Source organism: Catharus ustulatus, chromosome 7 (assembly GCF_009819885.2).
Source record: "Catharus ustulatus isolate bCatUst1 chromosome 7, bCatUst1.pri.v2, whole genome shotgun sequence".
Classification (NCBI taxonomy): domain Eukaryota; kingdom Metazoa; phylum Chordata; class Aves; order Passeriformes; family Turdidae; genus Catharus; species Catharus ustulatus.
The window spans coordinates 39,198,789-39,220,957 of record NC_046227.1 but is presented as its reverse complement, the minus strand read 5'-3'; the positions used below and the strand labels follow the sequence as shown (position 1 = coordinate 39,220,957).

Here is a 22,169-nt window from a genome sequence, read left to right as displayed (position 1 = left end):
GAACCCCGCGCGGCGGGGCCGCGCCGCCCGCCGCCGCCATGTCCGGCGGGGACTCCACGGCCGCGGCCGCCGCCGCCTCCCCGCAGCCGCTGCCGTTCTCTCTGCCGAAGCCGCCGCCCCTCATGCAGCTGACGCCGGGCGACGCCGTGCGGCCGGTGGGCTCGGGCGCCGACCAATCGCCGAAGAGCGCGCGGCTGGCGGCGCGGCCCGATTGGCCGGCGGGGAAGCCCGTCAGCCTGCTGGCGCCGCTGCTCCCGCCCCGCGGCGAGCCCGAGCCGCTGCTGCCCTTCGGGCCCGCGGCGCCGCGGCCGCCGCTGCGCGGGCGCCTCCTGGGCCGCTGCGGGGGCTCCCTGCTCAGCCCCGCCATGCGGCCGGGCGGCGTCGACCGCGGCTCTCTGATGGTGAGTGATGGTGGGGCGGGCACGGAGCGGCGCCGTGCGGGAGCTGGTGCTGCCTCCCCGCTCCGGGGGTACGGCAGGTGGGGTGGGGTGGTGCCGTGGTGCGGGGTGGTGTGCGGGAGGTTCTGGGTGTGCTCGGTGAGGGAGAGACCAGAGCCTCTCTGGGCACCTGTCATCCCTGCAAGGAGGAAGTTCTTGTTCATGTCCGGCTGGAACTTCCTGGGTCAGTCCCTGCCTGGTCTCTGGTCCGTTGGGGGCTCCTGCTCGGAACCCTCTGCACCCAGGGACAGAGAGATACACACAGGGACAGAGAGACACACACAGACAGATACACACAGGGACACCCAGGGGGACACACGGATAGACACACTCAGACAGGGACAGCAGGGGTATCCACAGACAGGGACACTCAGGGATAGACACACACAGACAGGAACACACAGTGGGGCTCAGGGATAGACACGCACAGACAGGAACAGCCAGGGATATCCACAGACACTCAGGGACAGCCGGGGATAGACACACACAGACAGGGACACTCAGTGACACCCAGGTACAGACAGATACACACAGGGACACTCAGTGACACCCAGGTACAGACAGATACACACAGGGACACTCAGTGACACCCAGGTACAGACAGATACACACAGGGACACTCAGTGACACCCAGGGACAGACATGCACACCCCACGGCTGGGGCTCCTCTCCAGGCTGAGCAGCCCCAGCTCTCTCAGCCTTTCACAGAATTTTGGGTTGGAAGAGACCTTCAAGATCATTGAGTCCAACCCATGCCCTAACATCTCCACTAGACCATGGCACCAAGTGCCACATCCAGTCTTTCCTTAAACAATCCAGGGATGGTGACTCCAGCACTTCCCTGGGCAGAACATTCCAGTGCTTTATCAACACACGCTTAGTGTCATCTGTGACTTTACTAATGAAAGACTCAGTACCCTCATCCATGTCAGCGGTGAAAATACTGAACAGGACTGGCCCCAGCACAGACCCTGAGGGACACTGCCAGTGACTGTCACCAGCACTCTCTGGGCACAGCCAGTTCCTAACCCAGCCCTGAGTGCTCCTGTCCAAACCATGGGCTGCAGCTTTTCCAGGAGTATTCTGTGGCAGGCAGTGTCAGAGGCCTTGCTGAAATCCAGGTACACATCCACAGCCCTTCCTGCACCCACCAGGCACTCACCTGTTCATAAAAAGAGATCAGTTTGCTCAAACACAACCTTCCCCTCCCAAACCCAGATCCCCTTGCCATCCACTAAGTGCTGTGAGATGACATCAGTACAAACTGTTCCATGACCTTACCAGTACTGAGGTCAGGCTGACTGGCTTATAGCTGCCAGGATTCTCCATCCCACCCTTTTGATGTCACACTGGCCAGCTTCCAGTCATCTGGAGCCTCCCCAGTGTCCCAGGACTGCTTGTAAATGATGGAGAGAGGCTTTGCAATTCATCTGCCAGCTCCCTCATCACCCTGGGGTGGATCCCACCTGGGCCCATAGATTTATGAACATCTGAGCTGCTCAACAGTTCTCTTGAGTGCCTCAGGGGGACCATTCTGCTCCCTGGCACCCTCTGCCATCCCAGGGGGACAGCTGTCCTGAGGACAAGTTGCTTTCCCACTAAAGACTGAGGCAAAGAAGGAGTTAAGCACTTCTGCTTCTCTCCATCTGCAGTTACTGTCTTCCCTCCTTCATCCAGCAGGGAACAGAGGCTGGACCTGCCCTTCCTTTTACTATTAACATATTTGTAAAAACATTTGTTATCTCTCCTGGGCACTGAGATGCTCCAGGTGCTCCTGTCCCTGCTGTGCTGAGGAGCCAGGGCTGGGCACAGCAGCCCAGATGTGCCTCAGAGGGACAGAAACATTCCAGAGGAGCAGGATCATTCCAGATGTGCCTCAGAGGGACAGAAACATTCCAGAGGGGCAGGATCACCCCAGATGTGCCTCAGAGGGACAGGACCAGCACCCTGATCTGCTGGGGATGCTGTTCCCAATGCCCCCCAGGGCACACTGGATCCCAGAGCTGGCTGGATGCAGAGCTGGGAAGGGGCTGGAGCAGCAGGAGTGGCTCAGGGAGCTGGGAAAGGGGCTCAGCCTGGAGAAAAGGAGGCTCAGGAGGGACCTTCTCGCTCTCCACAAGTGCTGACAGCACCAGGTCCCTCTGAAAACAAAGAAACCACTGCAAAAAGGGTCAGGGGAGAATTTTAGGAAGCACTGTTCCACCTGGAATCACCTGGGGTTTGGGAGGCAGGAGCTGTCACTGCATGTGCTGTGATTCAGAAAATTCAGGTGTTCTGTCCAGAAGATTCAAACCTTTTCAGTTGTTTGTGGTTTCTTTGTGTGACCCCAGCCCCAGGGAATCTTCTGGGATAAGAAAAATCATTGGAAATCAGCTTTTGGACTGGAAGGTGCTAGAGTTAGGGGAAATTCAGGAGAAATCCTTCCCTGTGAGGGTGGGGATGGAATTCCAGGCTGCCCCTGGATCCCTGGAAGTGTCCAGGGTCAGCTTGGAGCTCCTGGGGTAGGGGGAGATGTCCCAGAGGGTGGAACTGGGGGAGCTTTAAGGTCCCTCCTACCCAAACCATTCTGGGACTCTGTGATCAATAATCTGATTTCTTTTATTCTCTTCTCCAAAGGGAAATTCTGCCAAGGTTTATCTCACCTCTCAGAGGAACAGCAAGTCCTTAAAGTGCTCCAATAATTAAAATAATAAAAAAAACCAACCAAGGGATCTCCCTTTGTTCCCTTTGGTGAGTGTGGTTGGTGATTTTGTGTTTTCCAGATGGGCCACCCAGGAATGCCCCACTACCCCCCCATGGGCATGCACCCCATGGGCCAGAGACCCCCCAACATGCCCCCAGTGCCCCATGGGATGATGCCTCAGATGATGCCCCCCATGGGAGGGCCCCCCATGGGGCAGGTAAGCACTTCAGCACTATTTTATTATTATTTTATTGTTATTTTATTGCCAGCAATTCTTCTGGTCCAGGATTATTTTATCCTCTGAGCTGGGCAGATCTCCCTGAAGGAACATCAGGAATTCAGGGATTTTATCCTGCCCAGTTCAGGCTCTTCTCATGGGGAGCAGGGAATTGAGGAAGCTCTGTTACTCTAATTAGAAATTGGTGGGAGAGCAGGTAATTAATTAATTAATTAATCAGTCCAGAATCTGGGATTTATTAGTGTGCCTCTGACTCTAAGTCCATAATTGGGATTTATTATTGCATCTCTAGCTTGAATTCTCAATCCACAATTTGGGATTTCAAAATCCATAATTTGGGATTTATTAATGCATCTGTAATTATAAATCCATAATTTGGGATTCATTAATTCATCTCTAATTATAAATCCATAATTTGGGATTCATTAATTCATCTCTAATTATAAATCCATAATTTGGGATTCATTAATGCATCTGTAATTTGAATTATCAATACATAATTTGGGATTTCTTAATGCACCTCTAACATGAATTATCAATTGATAATCTGGGATTTATTAGTGTGCCTCTAAATCCATAATTTGGGATTCATTAATGCATCTGTAATTTGAACTATCAATCCATAATTTGGGATTTATTAGTGTGCCTCTAACACAAAATCCATAATTTGGGATTTATTAATGCATCTCTAATTGTAAATCCATCATTTGATATTTATTAATGCTTTTAATCCCACCAATTAATTTGATTTTTTTGTTACCTAAGAGGCAAGTTGAGGTTTGTTTATTTTTTAATTAAAAAGAAATATCAGATGAAGGCTTTTAAATAAAAATTGTGTGTTTTGTGTGGAGAATATGCTGAAATAAAATGAATTAAAATGGAATTGCAGATGCCTGGGATGATGCAGTCAGTGATGCCTGGAATGATGATGTCCCACATGTCCCAGGCTGCCATGCAGCCCACGGTTCCTGTGAGTTTAATTCCATTTTTTCCCCAGTTTTTAAAACCTCTTTTAGCATTTGTTGTTGTTCACTCTTTGCTCCCTTCAATTAGAAAATAAGAATTTAGATTTTAAATATATTTTTCATTACAGTGGAGTTTTATGTGGCTCTTTAATAATTATAAAAATAAGATTTTTGTATTTTCATCACTCTTTAAATTCCTTTTCCCTTTATTCCTTACCTTTCACTTGCTGGCAGGAATCTCTGTGACCTTGGATTGTAAAATTCTTAATTCTCTCTTAAATTGTAATTTTTTAGAGAGTTTTAATTCAAAGTGATTAGAATCCATTACAAAGAGATTTTTTTATTAAAAGTTCCTGCTATTCAGTTGAGTATAAAAATTTCTGGAATGGCTCAAGGAATGAGGAATTCTTGGGTGGAAATGGAGAAGGAAAAGTTGAAATACAGGTGAAATCTCTGAGGGGAAGAAATTAAATTAAATCCTGTTATTAAGAAATAAATTTAGACCAAGCCTAAGAGATGCACTTAAACCAGTTCCAGTCCTTTCAGTGCAGAAAGAATTGAATTTTATTTTTATTTTCCATATGCAGATTTAAATCCTTCAATTCCTCTGGAATTTCCTGTGGTGCTGAGCACAAACCTTGGTTGTGCTGATTAGGAACAGTGAAATTCCTAAAAATCAGAATTTTGGTCAAATAATGTTCTGAAAATACACAACAAATTCCTGAGAATTTTCTGGTTTATTCCTGTTGGGTAATACTAAATCAAATCAATCCAATGTAATTTATTTTCATTTTTTTAACCAATTTTTCTGTTTTCTGGAGGAATATTTGGAATTTGTAGCTGAGAACTGAAAATAAACCTTAAGTAAAGTTAAATCCCCCAAGGGAAAAAAAGGGAAAAGTTGGAATTGTGTTGATTTTTTTTTCCTGAATTGGAAGGAATTTCAGGAAGAGCTCCAGAAATGCAACTTTAATGCACCCAAAGCCTTTTGTCCCATAATTATCCCACCTAATGATGTTGCTAATTGCTTATTTAGGAGCAGGAATAATGAAGAAGGGAGCAGGAACCTTATTTAAGGAATTAGTGGCAGAAAGGCCTTGCTTGGCTAATGAATATTGGATTTTTTTAGGATTTAATTCCTCAGTAATTAATTATTTAAATGCAGTTGTTTAAATGTTTAATTGTTTTTATTTCATTATTTTTACAGCCAGGAGTGAACAGCATGGATGCCCAAGTAGGTGAGTCAACAACTTGATATAATTTCAAAATATTTAACCAAAATCTGATGAAACATTAAAAAATTCCACTTTTCCCTAAAATGGAGTGGAACATTCCAGCCCTGGAATTTTTATCTTGCACACATGGAGGAATTTTTTAGAAAAATGAGGCTTTTTATTAATTTTTAATTTATTTTTTTCAGGTGTGACCCCTCCTGGAACTCAGGTATGTGCAAAGCACAATTCCAGAATGTTGGAATTACAGTGGGGTGTGGGGCAAACTTGGTTTGAGGGATTTAAAGGAAAACATTAATTCTGGTTTTTACTCCAAGTTTTTGGTTATTCCTTGAAATCTCTCCCAAGTTAATTATTAAATACAGATGATATCCAAATGATTTCCATGAATTTCCATCCTGGACTGGCAGGAAATCCAATTTTCCTTGGCATCTCCAATCTCTGCTCCACAGGAGTGGATCCAGTGCTGATTGCAGGGAATTCTTGGGAAAACTCCATGGAAAGCAGCAGGAATTGTTGTGGAAGTGGGCTCATCTTCCTGAAACAAATTTGGGAATTGGCTCAAAACTCCAAGTTTTGGGATGCTGCTGGAATTGTGATTTGGGGTTGTTCTGCTCTGAGCCCTTCCATTCCTGATGGGAGTTGGACCCTCTGGGATGTGGAATTGTACAGCTGCACTCCCAAAAAAATGAGATTTTTGGGGAAAAACACTGAGTTGAGGTGTGATTTGGGCTGCCTGCCTTTGCTGTGCTGCTGAAATTTGGGAATTTTGGGATAGTTTGGGCTGGAGGCAGCAGGGAATGAGGATTTCCTGTTTTTTTTCTCAGACAACACATCCCGTGGTGTCCACAGTGCAGCCAAGCTCCAGCACCAGCAGCTCTGCCAGCGAGGAGCACGCCAAGCAGGTTTGGATCCCAACATTCCTCTGCACCTGTATCCCCATTTCTTCATTCCTTTGTCCATTTTAAAATGTTTCATTTTAAAATGTCCATTTTTAAATGTTTCTAAAATCGTGGGATTGTGTATAACAGATTCAGGGGTGCAAAGAAAGGTTGGGTCTGGCAGGGCTGGGAAGGGAACCAGGCCTGGGAATGAATGTTGGGATTTGTCTTTATTGGATCAGGTGAAACTGCACCTGTGTGATCATCATGTGATAAATAATGTGATTGGTAATGTAATAATTGTTTGGTAATTGAATATATTATTGTTTGATCATAATGAGAACCATGAGAAGCGATGTAATGGTGACAAGAATCAAGAGAAAGGAGATTTTGGGGCCCTGATGGAAATCACAAGAATCCCTGCTTGGATAAGATCAATGTATAGAATAGAACAATTTGGGTTTAATAATTATTTTATAGTTCCATAACAAAAGGGAATAAAAACCTGTCCCTCTGGAATCCATGTGCAGTCACATTTGGGGTTGTACCCCTGATTCCCAGAGCTCTGCAATAAATCACCTGCCCACAATCATCCTGTCATTCTGTGTTTGTACATTAACAATTTGGATGAGTTTATTTCATTTTTCTTTACTCCCCAGAAATCCACGTGGACAGAGCACAAATCCCCAGATGGAAGAACTTACTACTACAACACTGAGACCAAGCAGTCCACGTGGGAGAAGCCAGATGACCTCAAAACCCCTGCTGAGGTAATCAGATCCCAAATTAATTCTGGGATCATTAGGATTTCATCAGGATTTCCAAACCTAGCACGTGCAGCAAGGAGAATTCTGCTGGAAGCAGTGGGAGCAAACTCTTCCTGTGAGAAATATTCTTGGAATGTTTGGATTGTTCTCCTTGTGTTGGGAGAACCTGAGGGAGCAAAGTGGCCAAAATTCTTCCATTTTCCTAATTTTTAGATAGGTTTTTTTAAATTAAAAATGTGCCTTTTAAAATTATTTAGAGATGTAATAGAGAAATTATTTAGAGAAGAAAAAGTTCTTAAAAATTCCCATTTTGGTCAAATTATTGCTTTGAAAATACACAACAAATTCCTGAGAATTCTCTGGTTTATTCCTGTTGGGTAATATCAAATCACCTTGGTGCAATGTGATTTATTTTCACTTTTTAACCAATTTTTCTGGCTTTTTGAGAAATATTTGAAGTTTGTAGATGAGAACTGAAAATAAACCTTAAGCAAAGTTAAATCCCCTAGGGAAAAAATGGAAAAACTTGGAATTTTGTTGATTTTTTTTCCCATAATTGGAAGTAAGAGCTCCAGAAATGCAACTTCAATACACCCAAAGCCTTTTGTCCCATAATTATCCCAGCTAGTGATGTTGCTAATTGCTTATTTAGGAGCAGGAATAATTAAGAATGAAGCAGGAATCCTTATTTAAAGCAATACTTGGAAATTTTTTGATTTTTCTCTCCATCAGCAATTGTTATCCAAGTGTCCCTGGAAGGAATATAAATCAGATTCTGGGAAGCCTTATTACTACAATTCCCAAACAAAGGAATCCCGCTGGGCAAAACCCAAAGAGCTGGAGGATCTTGAAGGTAAAAGGCTGCTGGACTTGTCTTTTTTTAAATATAAATTAATTACATTATTTTTTTAAATAGCAATAAAATCAGCTGAGTGAAAAGAATAAGTGTAAAAAAATAGGAAGTAGGCAGCAATAATTTAATTTTTTTTTTTTCATGAAATTCTGTTTAATAATCCTGAGTTTCTTTCTGGGTTTTTGAACTATTTTTTTACAAATTAAAATTATTATTTTAAACTGAAAAGTCTTTTTTTTCTTTCTGTAGTGTCATTTCTAAAGTTTATTTTAATCGTGACTGATTTCAGTCTTTGAAGGCCACAAACATTAAAATTTTTGATATTAACAAGAATATTTAAATATACTTGTATTAAATCAAGAATTACCAGAACTATGAACTATTTTAAATCCATATTTTAATTGTTTTTCTCCTTTTTCCTCTAGCAATGATAAAAGCTGAAGAAAACAGGTACTTTTTAACATTATGCTGATTTTTTCCTGGGGACCTTTAAGCCTTTCCTGGGGATCTCCAAACCTTTTCTGAGGAGCTTTAAACCTTTTTATTGAGGGTCTCTGAACCTTTCCTGGGATCCTTCTGCCCTTTTTCCTGAGGCTCTTTGAACCTTTCCTGGGAACCTTCAAAGCCTTTTGCCTGAGCTTCTGCAACCCTTGTTTTTTTTCTAAGGTTCTTCAGACCTTTTTTTCTTGAAGTTCTTAAAACCCTTTTTCCTGGGAGCCTTCAACCTTTTCTTTTTCCTGAATCTCTTCAAACTCTTTCTTGAGGGTCTTTCAGACTTTTCCTTCAAATCCTTTTTTCCCTGAGGTTCTTCAGACCCTTTTTCATGAGGTCTTGCAAATCTTTTTTTTTTTCCTTCAAATCCTCTTTTTTCCTGAGGCTTTTCAAACCCTCTTTTCTGAGGGCCTTCAAACCTTTCCTAGGATCCTTCTAACACTTTTTCCTAGGGGTCTTCAACCTTTTTTTCCTGAGGGCCTTTCAAACTTTCTTCCTGAGGGTCTTCCAACCCTTTTTTCCTGAGGTTCTTCAACCCTTTTACAAAACTGAGACTCTTCAAAAGTTTCCTGGGAGCCTTCAAACCCTTTTTTCCTCAGGTTCTTCAAACCCTTTTTTCCTGGGAGCCTTCAAATCCTTTTTTTCTGAGGGCCTTCAACCCTTTTTCCCTGAGGTTTTTCACACCTTTTTTCCTGAGGTCTTTCAGCTCTTTTTCGTGGGAACCTTCAAACCCTTTCTTTTTCCTGAGGGTCTCCAACCCTTTTTTCCTGAGGTTCTTCAACCCTTTTACAAAACTGAGACTCTTCAAAACTTTCCTGGGAGCCTTCAAACCGATTTGTTCTGAGGGCCTTCAACCCTTTTTCCCTGAGGTTTTTCCGACCCTTTTTCCTGAGGTCTTTCAACTCTCTTTCGTGGGAGACCTCAAACCCTTTCTTTTTCCTGAGGGTCTCCAACCCTTTTTTCCTGAGGTTCTTCATTCCTTTACCTGAGGCTCTTCAAAACTTTCCTAGGAGCCTTCAAACCCATTTTTTCTGAGGACCTTCAACCCTTTTTTCCTGAAGCTCTTCCACCCTTTTTTCCTCAGGGCCTTCAAATTTTAGCTGAGGTTCTTCAACCCCTGAGTGCCCACAAGCCTCCTCCAACTCTTCAACTCCCCCAGCCCCTCATTCCCTTTTCCCCCTCCTTCACCCCCCTTTCCCTGCTGTCCCAGCTCCATCCCTCCAGGTGACAATTGCTATTTTGTCCCCAGCACGAAGCCGGACGATGCCACCGCCGCCACCTCGGCTCCGGCCGCGGCCACCGAGAGCGCGAGCGGGGCCAGCGCGGCCCCGGCCACCGAGAGCAGCACGGCCACCTCTGCTGCCACAGGAGCTGCTGCTGAGGGGGACCCTGCTCCTGCTGCTGCCTCAGGGGACACGGACAGCGCTGGCACGGCCACGGCCGAGGAGCAGGGCCAGCCCAGCGCCGCCCCCGGCACGCAGGACAGCAGCGCTGACACCGGCACTGCCACCGCCGAGGAGGGGGCCAAGCAGGAGGGGACAGCAGAGTGAGTGCTGGGGACAGCAGAGAGTGATGGGGACGGCAGTGAGTGCTGGGGACAGCAGAGAGTGATGGGGACAGCAGTGAGTGCTGGGGACAGCAGAGTGAGTGCTGGGGACAGCAGAGTGAGTGCTGGGGACAGCAGAGTGAGTGCTGGGGACAACAGAGTGAGTGCTGGGGACAGCAGAGTGAGTGCTGGGGACAGCAGAGTGAGTGCTGGGGACAGCAGTGAGTGCTGGGGACAGCAGAGTGAGTGCTGGGGACAGCAGTGAGTGCTGGGGACAGCAGAGAGTGATGGGGACAGCAATGAGTGCTGGGGACAGCAGAGTGAGTGATGGAGGATGGCAGAGCAGGAGGGGACAACAGAGTGAGTGCCAGAGGGGATGGCAGCTCCAGGGAGGTTGGTTGGGATGGGGTGTTGGGAGGAAATCATTCCCTGTGTGATCCTGAGCAGAGATTAAACTGAGTATTTAGTGAAAGGACGCACCTTGAGCACTGGGGTGGAATTCCCAAAGCAGCTGAGGCTGCCCCTGGATCTCTGGAAGTGTCCCAGGTCAGGTTGGACAGGGAACAGAGACTAAACAGAGCAAAAGGAATAAATAAAATTGGTATTTAGTGAAAGGATGACCCTTGGTTCTGGAATGGCATTCCCAGAGAAGCTCTGGCTGTTCCTGCATCACTGGAAATGTCCCAGGTCAGGTTGGACAGGGAACAGAGCAAAAGGAATAAATAAAATTGGTATTTATTCAAAAGATGCACCATGAGTCCTGGGCTGGAATTCCCAGAGCAGCTGTGGCTGCCCCTGGATCTCTGGAATGTCCCAGGTCAGGGTGGAGCAGCCTGGGACATTGGGAGCTGTCCCTGCAGGATTGGGATGATCCTGAATGTCCCTTCCCACCCAGCCCAAACACCAAGATCTCCCCACAAACCTGCAGCACTCTTAAAGTGAGTTCTTCAAGGAAATGAAGAATTTACCACAGGACAAGTTGGCTTTAAAATTGAAGGAAGGCTTGGATCAGGGACTGGGGAGAAATAGGGTTTTTTTGCCTAAATAATTCATTTATTTTGATCTTTTTTTCATCAGTTGTGGTGCCTGGAAGGAAAAGCCTTATATGAATTATTAAAATTTTTTTTTTACTTTGAGTTGGTATTAAATAAACTCATTTTTGTGGTGGTTTTTGACTCTTCAGTGCCTCTAACTTATGAAAAAAAGTGAATTAATAAAGTTCTTTTTGTTTTAGTGCTGCTGCCAAGAAGGAGGATGAGGATGCCCAACCAGTGAAAAAAACCTACACGTGGAACACAAAGGAAGAGGCCAAACAGGCATTTAAAGAACTGCTAAAAGAAAAGGTATTGGGGCCAATTATTAATATTTCATTGCCCAATTATTAATGTTTTATTGAGCTACAAAAACCTGCTTTTATTTCTATTATATTTGCCTATTTTGGAGCAGAATTCCTCACTCTTGAGGAAATGAAGGAAAAGAACATTGCGGTGAAATGTTGTTTTAGGTTGAAAATAAAATTTTCTTTTTTTCCTTCTCCCTGTGGCTATTTTAAGGGTGTTAATTCCATATTAATTGATTAAGTAATTAATTAATCCATAATTCCTGTTTTCACAGAGGGTTCCATCCAATGCTTCCTGGGAGCAGGCCATGAAAATGATCATTAATGACCCCAGATACAGGTACTGACTTTAATTCCTCACCATTTTCAGGGAATTGACTTCCAAAAAATGCAGAGTTCTCTCAGGAAGGGACATTCCTGCACTTGTGCCATTGGCAGGGAATTTTCTGCCTTTCCTGCAGAAGGAAATGCTTCCAGCAGCTGAGTTTTCATTGGGAAGAAATGTGGGAATTGATATTTTGTGCTGATTTGGGGATTAAATTGTACAAATTAATTTTATCTCAAATCTGGATTATTCAAACCTGCTGGCTTTTGCTTTCTGGTTTTTTTTTTTTTTTTTTCTTTTTTCCTTTTTTTTCTGATTTTCTTTTTTCTGATTTCCTTTCCTTTTTTTCTGATTTTCCTTTTTTCCCTGGCTTTTTTCTTTTTTCTTCTGATTTTCTTTTTTCTTCTAATTTTCATTTTTCTTCTGATTCTCCTTCTTTTCTGAATTTCTTTGCCTTCTCTTCCTGACTTTCTATGTTCTTTTTTTTTCTGATTTTCTTTTTTCTTCTGATTTTCCTTTCTTTCAGATTTCATTTTTTTCCTCATTTTCCTTTTCTGATTTTTTTTCTGATTTTCGTTTTTTTCCTGTTTTTCTTTATTTACAATTAACATTTTCCTTTCCTTTCCTGGGAAGTGCTTTGGCAAAACTGAGTGAGAAAAAGCAAGCCTTCAACGCTTACAAAGTTCAGACAGAGAAGGAGGAGAAGGAAGAAGCCAGATCCAAGTACAAGGAAGCTAAGGAATCCTTCCAAAGATTCCTGGAAAACCATGAGAAGATGACATCCACCACCAGATACAAGTGAGAGACTGGGGACAGGAATCTGGGATAAAAACTGCTGGCAGTGCCACAACTGCCACTTTTAACTTTTTCCTTCCTTGATCAAAATTTAAAAATAAAAAAAATTCCAAGAGGGAAAATGAAGGAGAATTCTTATAAAGTGTTCCTGCTTGGGCCAGAGCTCTGGGGGATTGAGTCAGCAATAATTAATAATTAATAATCAGTGATTAAGTGTGTGTTTGCAATGTGCTTTGCCCAGGAAAGCTGAGCAGATGTTTGGGGAGATGGAAGTGTGGAATGCCATCTCCGAGCGGGACCGCCTGGAGATCTACGAGGACGTTCTGTTCTTCCTGTCCAAGAAGGAGAAGGTAAAAATTCCCTTTGGGTCATCAGCACCTCCTCCCTGCTCCTGGAGCTCTGCACACCTGGGCACAGCTGCAGCAGCCTGCAGGGAAGGGCTTTAGTGGCTTTTGTGCTGTGGATTTCACCATGGGGGAAATCTTCAGAGGGTTTTGGTCAATCACGGGATGGATTTAATTCTAAATCAGTGAAATAATAATGATAATAATAATGATAATGATAATGGGTTTATTGGGATTTATTCCTGCTGGATTTTACCCTGTGTGGAATTTTTTGAGGATTTTAATCAATGACATGAGGGATTTTATTCTAAATCATTGAAATAATAATGATAATAGTAATGATAAGGATTTTATTGGGATTTATTCCTGCTGAATTTTACCATGTGTGGAATTTGAATTCAGAGGATTTTGATCACTCCCATGATGGATTTTATTTGAAATCAGTGAAATAATAACAATACTACTACTACTAATAATAATAATAATGAGTTTATTGGGATTTATTCCTACTGGATTTTACCATGTGTGGAATTTTCTGAGGATTTTAATCAATCACATTATGATTTTATTGTAAATCAGTGAAATAATAACAACAACAGCAATAACAATAATAATAATATGGGGAAATGGTGTTGTTCAGTGTCCATGGCCAGGGTGGTGATAATAATAACAACAACAACAATAATAATAATAATAATAATAATAATAATAATAATAATAGGAAGTGGTGTTGCTCTGTCCAAGGCCAGGGTGGATGGGCCTTGCTCCCTGTCCAGGGCAGGAGGTTGGGATGGGCTGAGCCCAAACCATCCACAATCCCACAATCCCACAATCAATTAAAGACAAACCCCACATTTCTCAAACAACATCTTCCGTTTCTACCCAAACCAAGCCCAAATAAACCACCTTTCCCCCTCAGGAACAAGCCAAGCAGCTGAGGAAGAGGAACTGGGAAGCTCTGAAGAACATTTTGGACAACATGGCCAACGTCACCTACTGCACCACGTGGTCGGAGGCGCAGCAGTACCTGATGGACAACCCCACCTTCGCCGAGGACGAGGAGCTCCAGAGTAGGCAGCGCCTGCAGGGAGGGTCTGCTCCCCTGGCACCAAAACCCTCATTTCTGACCTTCCTTCTCCCTTTCTCCTGCCAGACATGGACAAGGAGGACGCCCTGATCTGCTTTGAGGAGCACATCAGGGCTCTGGAGAAGGAGGAGGAGGAGGAGAAGCAGAAAAGTTTGCTGAGGGAAAGGAGGAGGCAGCGCAAGAACAGGGAGTCTTTCCAGGTCGGTGGGATTTGGGGATTTGTCCTAAAAATGTCATGGGATGTCATTGTGTTCCCATCTTGGGATATTCCAGGTGGTGGGATATTCCAGGTGGTGGGATTTCCATGCGATGGGATAGTCCATGTGGATTTGATTTTTTTTCTATTTTTTTTTTAATTATTTTATTTTTTATTTCTGAGGGTTGGTTCAAGGAGATATTTGTGGCATGAGAAACTGCTGTGTTAGGTCAGAAAGCTGGAAAAAAGAAAGGGAAAACCCAAGGGAATGGGCCTGGATGGGAAGGAGATGCAGCTGGAACTTTGTAGGTTATTGCAACCCTAAAAACAGGGAATTTGGAACTCTCTGTGCTGCCCCCAAAAAAACTCTGCTTTTGACCTAAAGCCTTGGAGAAAGCTTCCAGAATTCAGTAGGACTAAAATCACTGGTGTGTAGTTTAAATAGAAATGTGTAATGTCCTACAGTAAAAAAATCAAAATTTGACATTTTAAAATATTGTAATAAATACAAAAGAAAATGAAGATTTTAGGGCAAAGGTTTCTTTCTTTCTTCACTTTCTTCTTAGGTCTGAGGAGTGCTTTTAAATTCAGTAAAAAATCTGTTCAGCCATTAAGTCAAAAATAAAACTAATTTAAGTACTAGTTTTTAATTAAATAATTAAGCTTTAAAAAAACCTTGTGACAAGTAAAATACAGAATACAAAATACATCACCATTCCTTCATTTTGAACTTAGTAGCTAAAAGTACTGCAGCACTCACTGTAAATAGATACTGTATACACTTAGATATTCTTTCTCATTTATTATTTCACATTTATACTATTCTATAAATAAAAACTAATTAGCAGCTAAATCTGAACACAAAATTCTGTCTCTCATAGCTTTAATCCTAACTCTGGCTAAAAAAAAAAAAAAAATAAAAGTAAAGTCGTGGTGCCCATGTGAGGATGGAACTCAGGTGATGAGACTGAGAAAGGCAGGAAGAAGAACACAAGAAGTGATTTTTTCAATGCTGTTGGAACAGAAATGGAATTGCACTTAGCACAGCAATCCATCCCAGCTGGTGGCATGGAGCAGCCTGACCCCAAATTCCCATTTCCTGGTTTTTTGCAGCTGTTTCTGGATGAGCTGCACGAGCACGGGCAGCTGCACTCCATGTCCTCCTGGATGGAGCTGTACCCAGCCATCAGCTCCGACATCAGGTTCACCAGCATGCTGGGCCAGCCTGGTAAGGAGGCTAAACCTGCCATTAGTCCTGGTTTTAACAGCTCTGGGCTTAAACCTGAGCTGTGGCTTAACCAACCCCTCCCTCAGGATCCACAGCGCTCGACCTGTTCAAGTTCTACGTGGAGGATTTAAAAGCTCGGTACCATGATGAGAAGAAGATCATCAAGGACATCCTGAAGGTGAGGACTGCTCCTGGAATTCGTTCCCATGGAGCTGGGGCTCCCCTGGGATCCCAGGAACTGCTGCTGGCCCTGTGCCCAAGGAGCTCTGTGTTCCAGGACAAAGGCTTTGTGGTGGAGGTGAACACGTCCTTCGAGGATTTTGTCACTGTCATCAGCTCCACCAAAAGAGCCACCACGCTGGATGCTGGCAACATCAAACTGGCTTTCAACAGTGTGAGTGCACTATCAATCACTGATTGATTGGGGCATGGATTGATTGATTGATTGATTGATTGATTGATTGATTGATTGGTTGGGGCATTGATTGGTTGGGGCATTGATTGATTGGGGCATTGATTGATTGGGGCGTTCATTGATTGGTGCATTCACTGATTGGTGCATTCACTGCTTGGGGCATTCACTGACTGGGGCATTGATTGATTGATACATTCACTGATTGGGGCATTGATTGATTGATTGGTGCATTCACTGATTGGGGCATTGATTGGTTGGGGCATTGATTGGTTGAGGCATTGATTGATTGGGGCATCGATTGATACATTCACTGATTGGAGCATTGATTGATTGGTCCATTCCTTAATTGGTGCATTCATTGATTGGTGCATTCACTGATCAGTGCATTATTCAATCCCAATGAATGGAATTACTAAATCCTAATTAACAGAACCATAAAATCCCAATAAATTGAGTTATTAATCCCCAACAAATGGAGTTACTAAATCCCAATTACTGGAATTATTAAATCCCAATTACTGGAATTATTAAATCCCAATTACTGGAGTTATTAAATCCCAATTAACGGAACTATAAAAATCCCAATAAATGGCGTTATGAATCTCCAATAAATGGAGTTACTAAATCCCAATGACTGGAGTTATTAAATCCCAATGACTGGAGTTATTAAATCCCAGTGTGTAATTAGCCCACCCCAGTGTGCAATTAGCCCACCCCACTAACGAGCTCCCTGCTCCCCAGCTGCTGGAGAAGGCCGAGGCGCGCGAGCGCGAGCGGGAGAAGGAGGAGGCGCGCAAGATGAAGAGGAAGGAGTCGGCCTTCAAGAGCATGCTGAAACAGGCCACGCCTGCCATCGAGCTGGACGCTGTCTGGGAGGATGTGAGCATGAGAGTTCCTGGGGAAAATTCAGAATCCCCAAACTTGTGAATCCCCAAACCCGTTAATACTGGAAATCCCCAAATTCCCAATTGTCAAAAATTGTCAAATCCTCAAACCTATAAATCCCGAGAATCCCCAGATTCCCAAACCTTTGAATCCCAAAAAATCCCCAAACCCGTTAATACCGGAAATGCCCAAATGCCCAATCTGGGAAATCCCAAAAATTGCCAAATCCCCAAACCTATGAATTCCCAAAATTCCCAAATTTGTTAATCCCCAAAATCCCCAAACCTGTTAATACCAGAAATTCCCAAATTCCCAAACCTATAAATCCTGAAAATTCCCAAATTCCCAAACCTATAAATCCCGAAAATTCCCAAATTCCCAAACCTGTTAATCCCAGAAATCCCCAAATTCCCAAACCTGTTAATCCCAAAAATCCCCAAATGCCCAAACCTATAAATCCCAAAAATCCCCAAATTCCCAAACCTATAAATCCCAAAAATTCCCAAACCCGGAAATCCCAGAAATTCTCAAATTCCCAAACCTATAAATCCCGAGAATTCCCAAATTCCCAAATTTGTTAATCCCCAAATTCCCAAAGCCATTAATCCCAAAAAAACCCAAATTCCCCAATCCAATAATCCCAAAAATTCCCAAGTTCCCGAACCTATGAACCCCAAAAATCCCCAAATTCCGAAACCCATTAATCCCAAAAATTCCCAAATTCCTAAACCTACAAATCCCAAAAATTCCCATATTCCCAAACCCGGAAATCCTAAAAATTCCCAAATTCCCAAACCTATAAATCCCAAAAATCCCCAAATTCCCAAACTTGGAAATCCCAAAAATCCCCAAATCCCCAAACCCGTAAATCCCAAAAGTTCGGGATTTGCTTGGAAATCTGGAATTCAAAGAGTTTAGCCCTGTAGAGGTTCAGGGGCTTTTTCAACTGGTGAAAAGAAATATATTTTTATTATTTTTTAAATTATTACCTTTATTTTTTCATTTTTCCTGTTATTATTCCTATTCTTATTATCTCTTAATTTTTATTATTTATTTTTCGTATTATTTGTGTTACTTCTTCATATTTCTGTTAGATACTTTTATTTTTATTCCTTCAGGTTTTTAGTGTTCCTATTTTTCTTATTATTTTTATTTTTCTTATTTTTTCTTTTCTTTCTTATTTTTCTTATTACTTTTCTTATGCCTTATTATTTTTATTCTGCATTATTATTTTTATTACTCCTTTTTCTCTTTAATTTTTATCATCTTTATTCCTATTCCTTACTGCTTTTATCATTTCTTATTGCCATTACCATGACCATATCATATTTTATTTTCTTTGATTTATTCTATCCCAATATTTTAATTTATAATTTAATTGCTTTGAATGTCATTAACAGAATTAATTTTCCTGGCAGATCAGAGACAGATTTGTGAAGGAGCCAGCATTTGAAGACATCACCCTGGAATCTGAAAGGAAAAGGATATTTAAGGATTTCCTTCATGTGCTTGAGGTAATTATTCCTTTTTATTTTTAAATCTTTGGACACTAGACAATAAAAATTCCTTCTAAATTGTGTGGGAAGGATTTCATGGAATTTTTCCCATAAAGTGGTTAATTATTTTTATTTAATTATTGTGATTTTTCATCTCTCACACTTGGGGATTTTGCTCCATTTCCTCCAGTTGAATTTTAAATTTTGACTTAATTCCATCATTTCCAGTTAGGCAGAACAAGGGGTGGGGTTCTGCCATTAAATGTTGATTTTATGGAGCTTTGAACCTTTTCCAGTTTTTGTAACTCAAGATCCCACCAGTTTTTGGGATGAATTTATGGAGTTCTGAACCTGTCCCAGTTTTTGTAGCTCAAGATCCCACCAGTTTTTGGGATGAATTTATGGAATTTTTAATTTTTCCCAGTTTTTGTGGCCAAGGATCCCACCAGTTTTTGGGATGAATTAATGGAGTTCTGAACCTTTCCCAGTTTTTGTAGCCAAGGATCCCACCAGTTTTTGGGATGAATTTATGGAATTTTTAATTTTTCCCAGTTTTTGTGGCCAAGGATCCCACCAGTTTTTGGGATGAATTTATGGAGTTCTGAACCTTTCCCAGCTTTTGTAGCTCAAGATCCCACCAGTTTTTGGGATCTCTGTAGGAGCTGATGTGGATTTACTGCCCCATCCCCAGGGAAGTGTTCCTTCCCCATGCTGGGATTTTGGGAACCCCCAAGCTGGGATTTGAGGGCTTTTCCAAGGCCAGTCCCTGCTGGAATCCCAAGCTGTCCCCTCCTTGCCCTGCCCACAGCACGAGTGTCAGCACCACCACTCCAAAACCAAGAAACATTCGAAGAAATCCAAAAAACATCACCGGAAGCGCTCGCGATCCCGCTCCGTGAGTATTCCTGGGACCCTCCCTCTGCCATCCCAGCTGGGCTGGGGAATTCCTGCTGGAGGTCCCAGCTTTGACTGGAATTCTCCCCTGGCTCTGTGGGAAGGGCTCTGAGTCTGAGGATGACGACAGCCACTCCAAGAAGAAGCGGCAGCGCTCGGAATCGCGCTCGGTGTCCGAGCGTTCGTCCAGCGCCGAGTCCGGTACGGGGTGGGATCCATGGGATCCATGGATTGGGATGGGATTAGTGAAATCCATGGGATCCATGGGATGAGATCCAGGGGATGGGATGGGATCAATGGGTTGGGATCAATGAGATCCATGGGGTGGGATCTTTCGGATGGGATCAGTGAAATCCATGGGATCCAAGGGATGGGATGGGATCCATGGGATGGGAGGGGGTGGGATGGGATGGGAGGGGGTGGGATGGGATGGGAGGGGGTGGGATGGGATGGGATGGGATGGGATGGGATGGGATGGGATGGGATGGGATGGGATGGGATGGGATGGGATGGGATGGGATGGGATGGGATGGGATGGGATGGGATGGGATGGGATGGGATGGGATGGGATGGGATGGGATGGGATGGGATGGGATGGGATCAGTGAGATCCATGGGATAGGGATGGAATGGGATCACTGGGATCTATTGGATGGGATGGGATCAGTGGGATCCATGGGATGGGATGGGATCAGTGGGATCCATGGCATGGGATCAGTGGGATGGGATCCATGGGATCCATGGGATGGGATCAGTGGGATGGGATCCATGGGATCCATGGCATGGGATCAGTGGGATGGGATCCATGGGATCCATGGCATGGGATCTGTTGGACCCACGGGATGGGATTGCAACCAGCTGTGCTTTTATCCTTTGGGATTTATCCTTTCATTCCTGGGGTTTTTTTGCTTCTCCCTGTGGCTGCAGAGAGGAGTTACAAGAAGTCCAAAAAACACAAGAAGAAGAGCAAGAAGAGGAGGCACAAATCTGTAAGTGAAGCTCAGATTTAAATTGGGGTGTGGACAGCCTGGCAGTAATCCCAGCTGGATTTTCCTAGGGAAAAACTGGGATCAAGCTGGAGGAGGGTACTGCCAAAACAACAACTTTGTTGTATATTCCTGATATTCATCCACTTGAACCTGCTGGATTTGGAGGGTTGGACTCCACAAGTCAGCTGGGATTTGCTGTTTGTCCTGGCAAATCCAGGAGTTCCCTGGGAAGGATCCCAACCATTGCTGGTGCCTGCCTGAGCAGCAGGGTTGTGTTGGAAGCTCTTGAGTGGTACAAGAGCAGCAAAAGGGTCTAAAAAGCAGCAGGAGCTTCACTTCTTCCCTGCTAGGAAATCCTGGCACAGGATTCCCAGGAAAACTTCCATCCCTGGAAGTGTGCAAGGCCAGGGTGGACAAACTGGAGCAGCCTGGGATGGTGGGAGTGTCCCTGCCCGTGACAGGGGGGGAATGGGATGAGGTTTAAGGTCCCTTGCAGCTTAAATCATTCCATGATTCTCCAATTCTTCAAATACAAGTTGGACTTTAAAATGCTCCACATTAATATTCCCTTATTTTTCCCCTCAGGATTCACCAGAATCTGATGTGGAACGAGAGAAGGACAAGAAAGAAAGAGAGAGGGACAGTGAGAAGGAAAGAGCCAGACAGAGATCCGAGTCCAAGCACAAATCTCCCACGAAGAAACGGCCTGGGAAAGATTCTGTAAGCTCTGCTCCCTCCCTGAGTCTGGGCTCTGGCAGGGGCACCTGCTGGGTGCAGCTCCTCAGGAGTGCTCTGGGACAGCCCTCAGTGGGACTGGATCCTCCTGGAGGTCTCTGCCAGTCCCAGTTTGGGATTTGGGGTCTGAGGAGCCTCCCAGGAAATGCCACCCTGCCACTGTCCCTCTGTCCACAGGGAAACTGGGACACCTCTGGCAGCGAGCTCAGCGAGGGGGAGCTGGAGAAACAGAGGAGGACGCTGTTGGAGCAGCTGGATGAAGATCAATGAGGAGATCCTTGATACCAAAAATGTTTACAGGTGGCAAAATAAAACCAAGCCTTGTGTGGGCGAGGCCCTGGGGCCGGTGGCCGGTGGCCCTTGGCCACAGCAACGGTGGCTTTTAGTTTTTTACCACTTCAGTCCAGTCAAAAGTAGAAAAATCCATGGAATTCTGAGGGCAAAGCTGTGCCTGGCCTGGAGCTGCGGGCTGGGATCCCCTGGAGGGGACACGGAGGTGGCAGCAGTGTCCCCAAGCACTTTGCAGTGTCCTTCCCAAGGCAGGGAACAGCCCTGGGCTGCCTGGGCAGAGCCCAGCTCACCTTCAGCAGAACAATTCTAATTTAATTCCTTGTGCTTTCCTCCACTGCTGGATTTGCTCGGGTGGGAAGTTTTGGGAAGGCAGCAGGAGCAGGGATCCATGTCCCGATGGGTTCTGCAAACCCCACGTTTGGGGTTGTTTGTGCAAGTCCCGACTCCAGCAATCCCGAACAAATCCCGGGAATGTGGGGCTGGGAATTGTCCCGCTGTGCCAGCAGGGGGAGCGCTGGGGACACACCCACCTCAATTCCCAAATCCCAAATCCCAGCCCTGGCTCTCCTCCAGCGCTCCTCTCACCTTTCCTCTCCCCCTTGGGAAAACCCAGGAATAAAAATGCAATGTCAAACGCAATTCCATGTGTTGCCTTAAGAGCCTGCTGCAGAGTGGAGCTGCAGAGCAGAGGAGGAGGAGGAGGAGGAGGAGGAGGAGGAGGCAGCTGCAGCCCTGCCCCAGCCCTGCACGGTCAGGAAGGTGCCCCAGCCCTGCTCGGGAGGACATTTGGGAAGCCGCTGTCCTTGGAATATTTTTGTACATTTTTATCGATGATTAAACCTTGTCTTTTAGCATGTACTGGTATTTATTTCTCCTTAAATGCTCTGTGCAGCTCTGAGCCACAGAACCACTCACAAAACCTGCTGGAAGATTCTTCAGATTCCCTCTCAGGAATTTTTGTCCTGAATTTTGACCCCTTTTACCAGTGCATGAACACCCAAGGGATCCATTTCTCCAGGGGATTCCCTGGCTGGGGTGGTTACAAAGCTCAGAATCC

At 44.4% G+C, this 22,169-nt stretch overlaps 1 protein-coding gene across 2 annotated transcripts; it reads left to right on the top strand.

The window, feature by feature from the left end:
* Window positions 1-350: 350 nt before the first annotated feature.
* On the top strand, window positions 351-21,966 carry PRPF40A (pre-mRNA processing factor 40 homolog A). Of its 2 annotated transcripts, XM_033065359.2 has the most exons (27): window positions 351-401; window positions 3,200-3,337; window positions 4,248-4,328; window positions 5,531-5,561; window positions 5,744-5,766; window positions 6,383-6,460; window positions 7,096-7,206; window positions 7,936-8,056; window positions 8,482-8,506; window positions 9,798-10,094; window positions 11,329-11,437; window positions 11,709-11,773; window positions 12,392-12,556; window positions 12,795-12,903; window positions 13,817-13,967; window positions 14,051-14,184; window positions 15,294-15,408; window positions 15,495-15,586; window positions 15,686-15,802; window positions 16,565-16,702; window positions 18,127-18,222; window positions 19,013-19,099; window positions 19,203-19,299; window positions 20,025-20,086; window positions 20,672-20,806; window positions 20,999-21,121; window positions 21,771-21,810. In XM_033065359.2, exons 1-26 carry the CDS (start codon window positions 366-368, stop codon window positions 21,089-21,091), a joined length of 2,706 nt encoding a protein of 901 aa, XP_032921250.2. In that variant the 5' UTR covers window positions 351-365; the 3' UTR covers window positions 21,092-21,121; window positions 21,771-21,810. The 2 variants fall into 2 exon arrangements, with proteins under 2 accessions (XP_032921250.2, XP_032921251.2); XM_033065360.2 differs by having other exon boundaries at window positions 20,999-21,966.
* Window positions 21,967-22,169: the final 203 nt, after the last annotated feature.

Excerpts from the sequence above, each read along its gene's own strand:
- PRPF40A (XM_033065360.2), top strand. The coding sequence starts at position 366 with ATGCGGCCGGGCGGCGTCGACCGCGGCTCTCTGATG. Across the intron at positions 12,557-12,794 it reads ACATCCACCACCAGATACAA|GAAAGCTGAGCAGATGTTTG; the intron begins GTGAGAGACTGG and ends TGCTTTGCCCAG. Across the intron at positions 19,100-19,202 it reads AGCGCTCGCGATCCCGCTCC|GGCTCTGAGTCTGAGGATGA; the intron begins GTGAGTATTCCT and ends CTCTGTGGGAAG.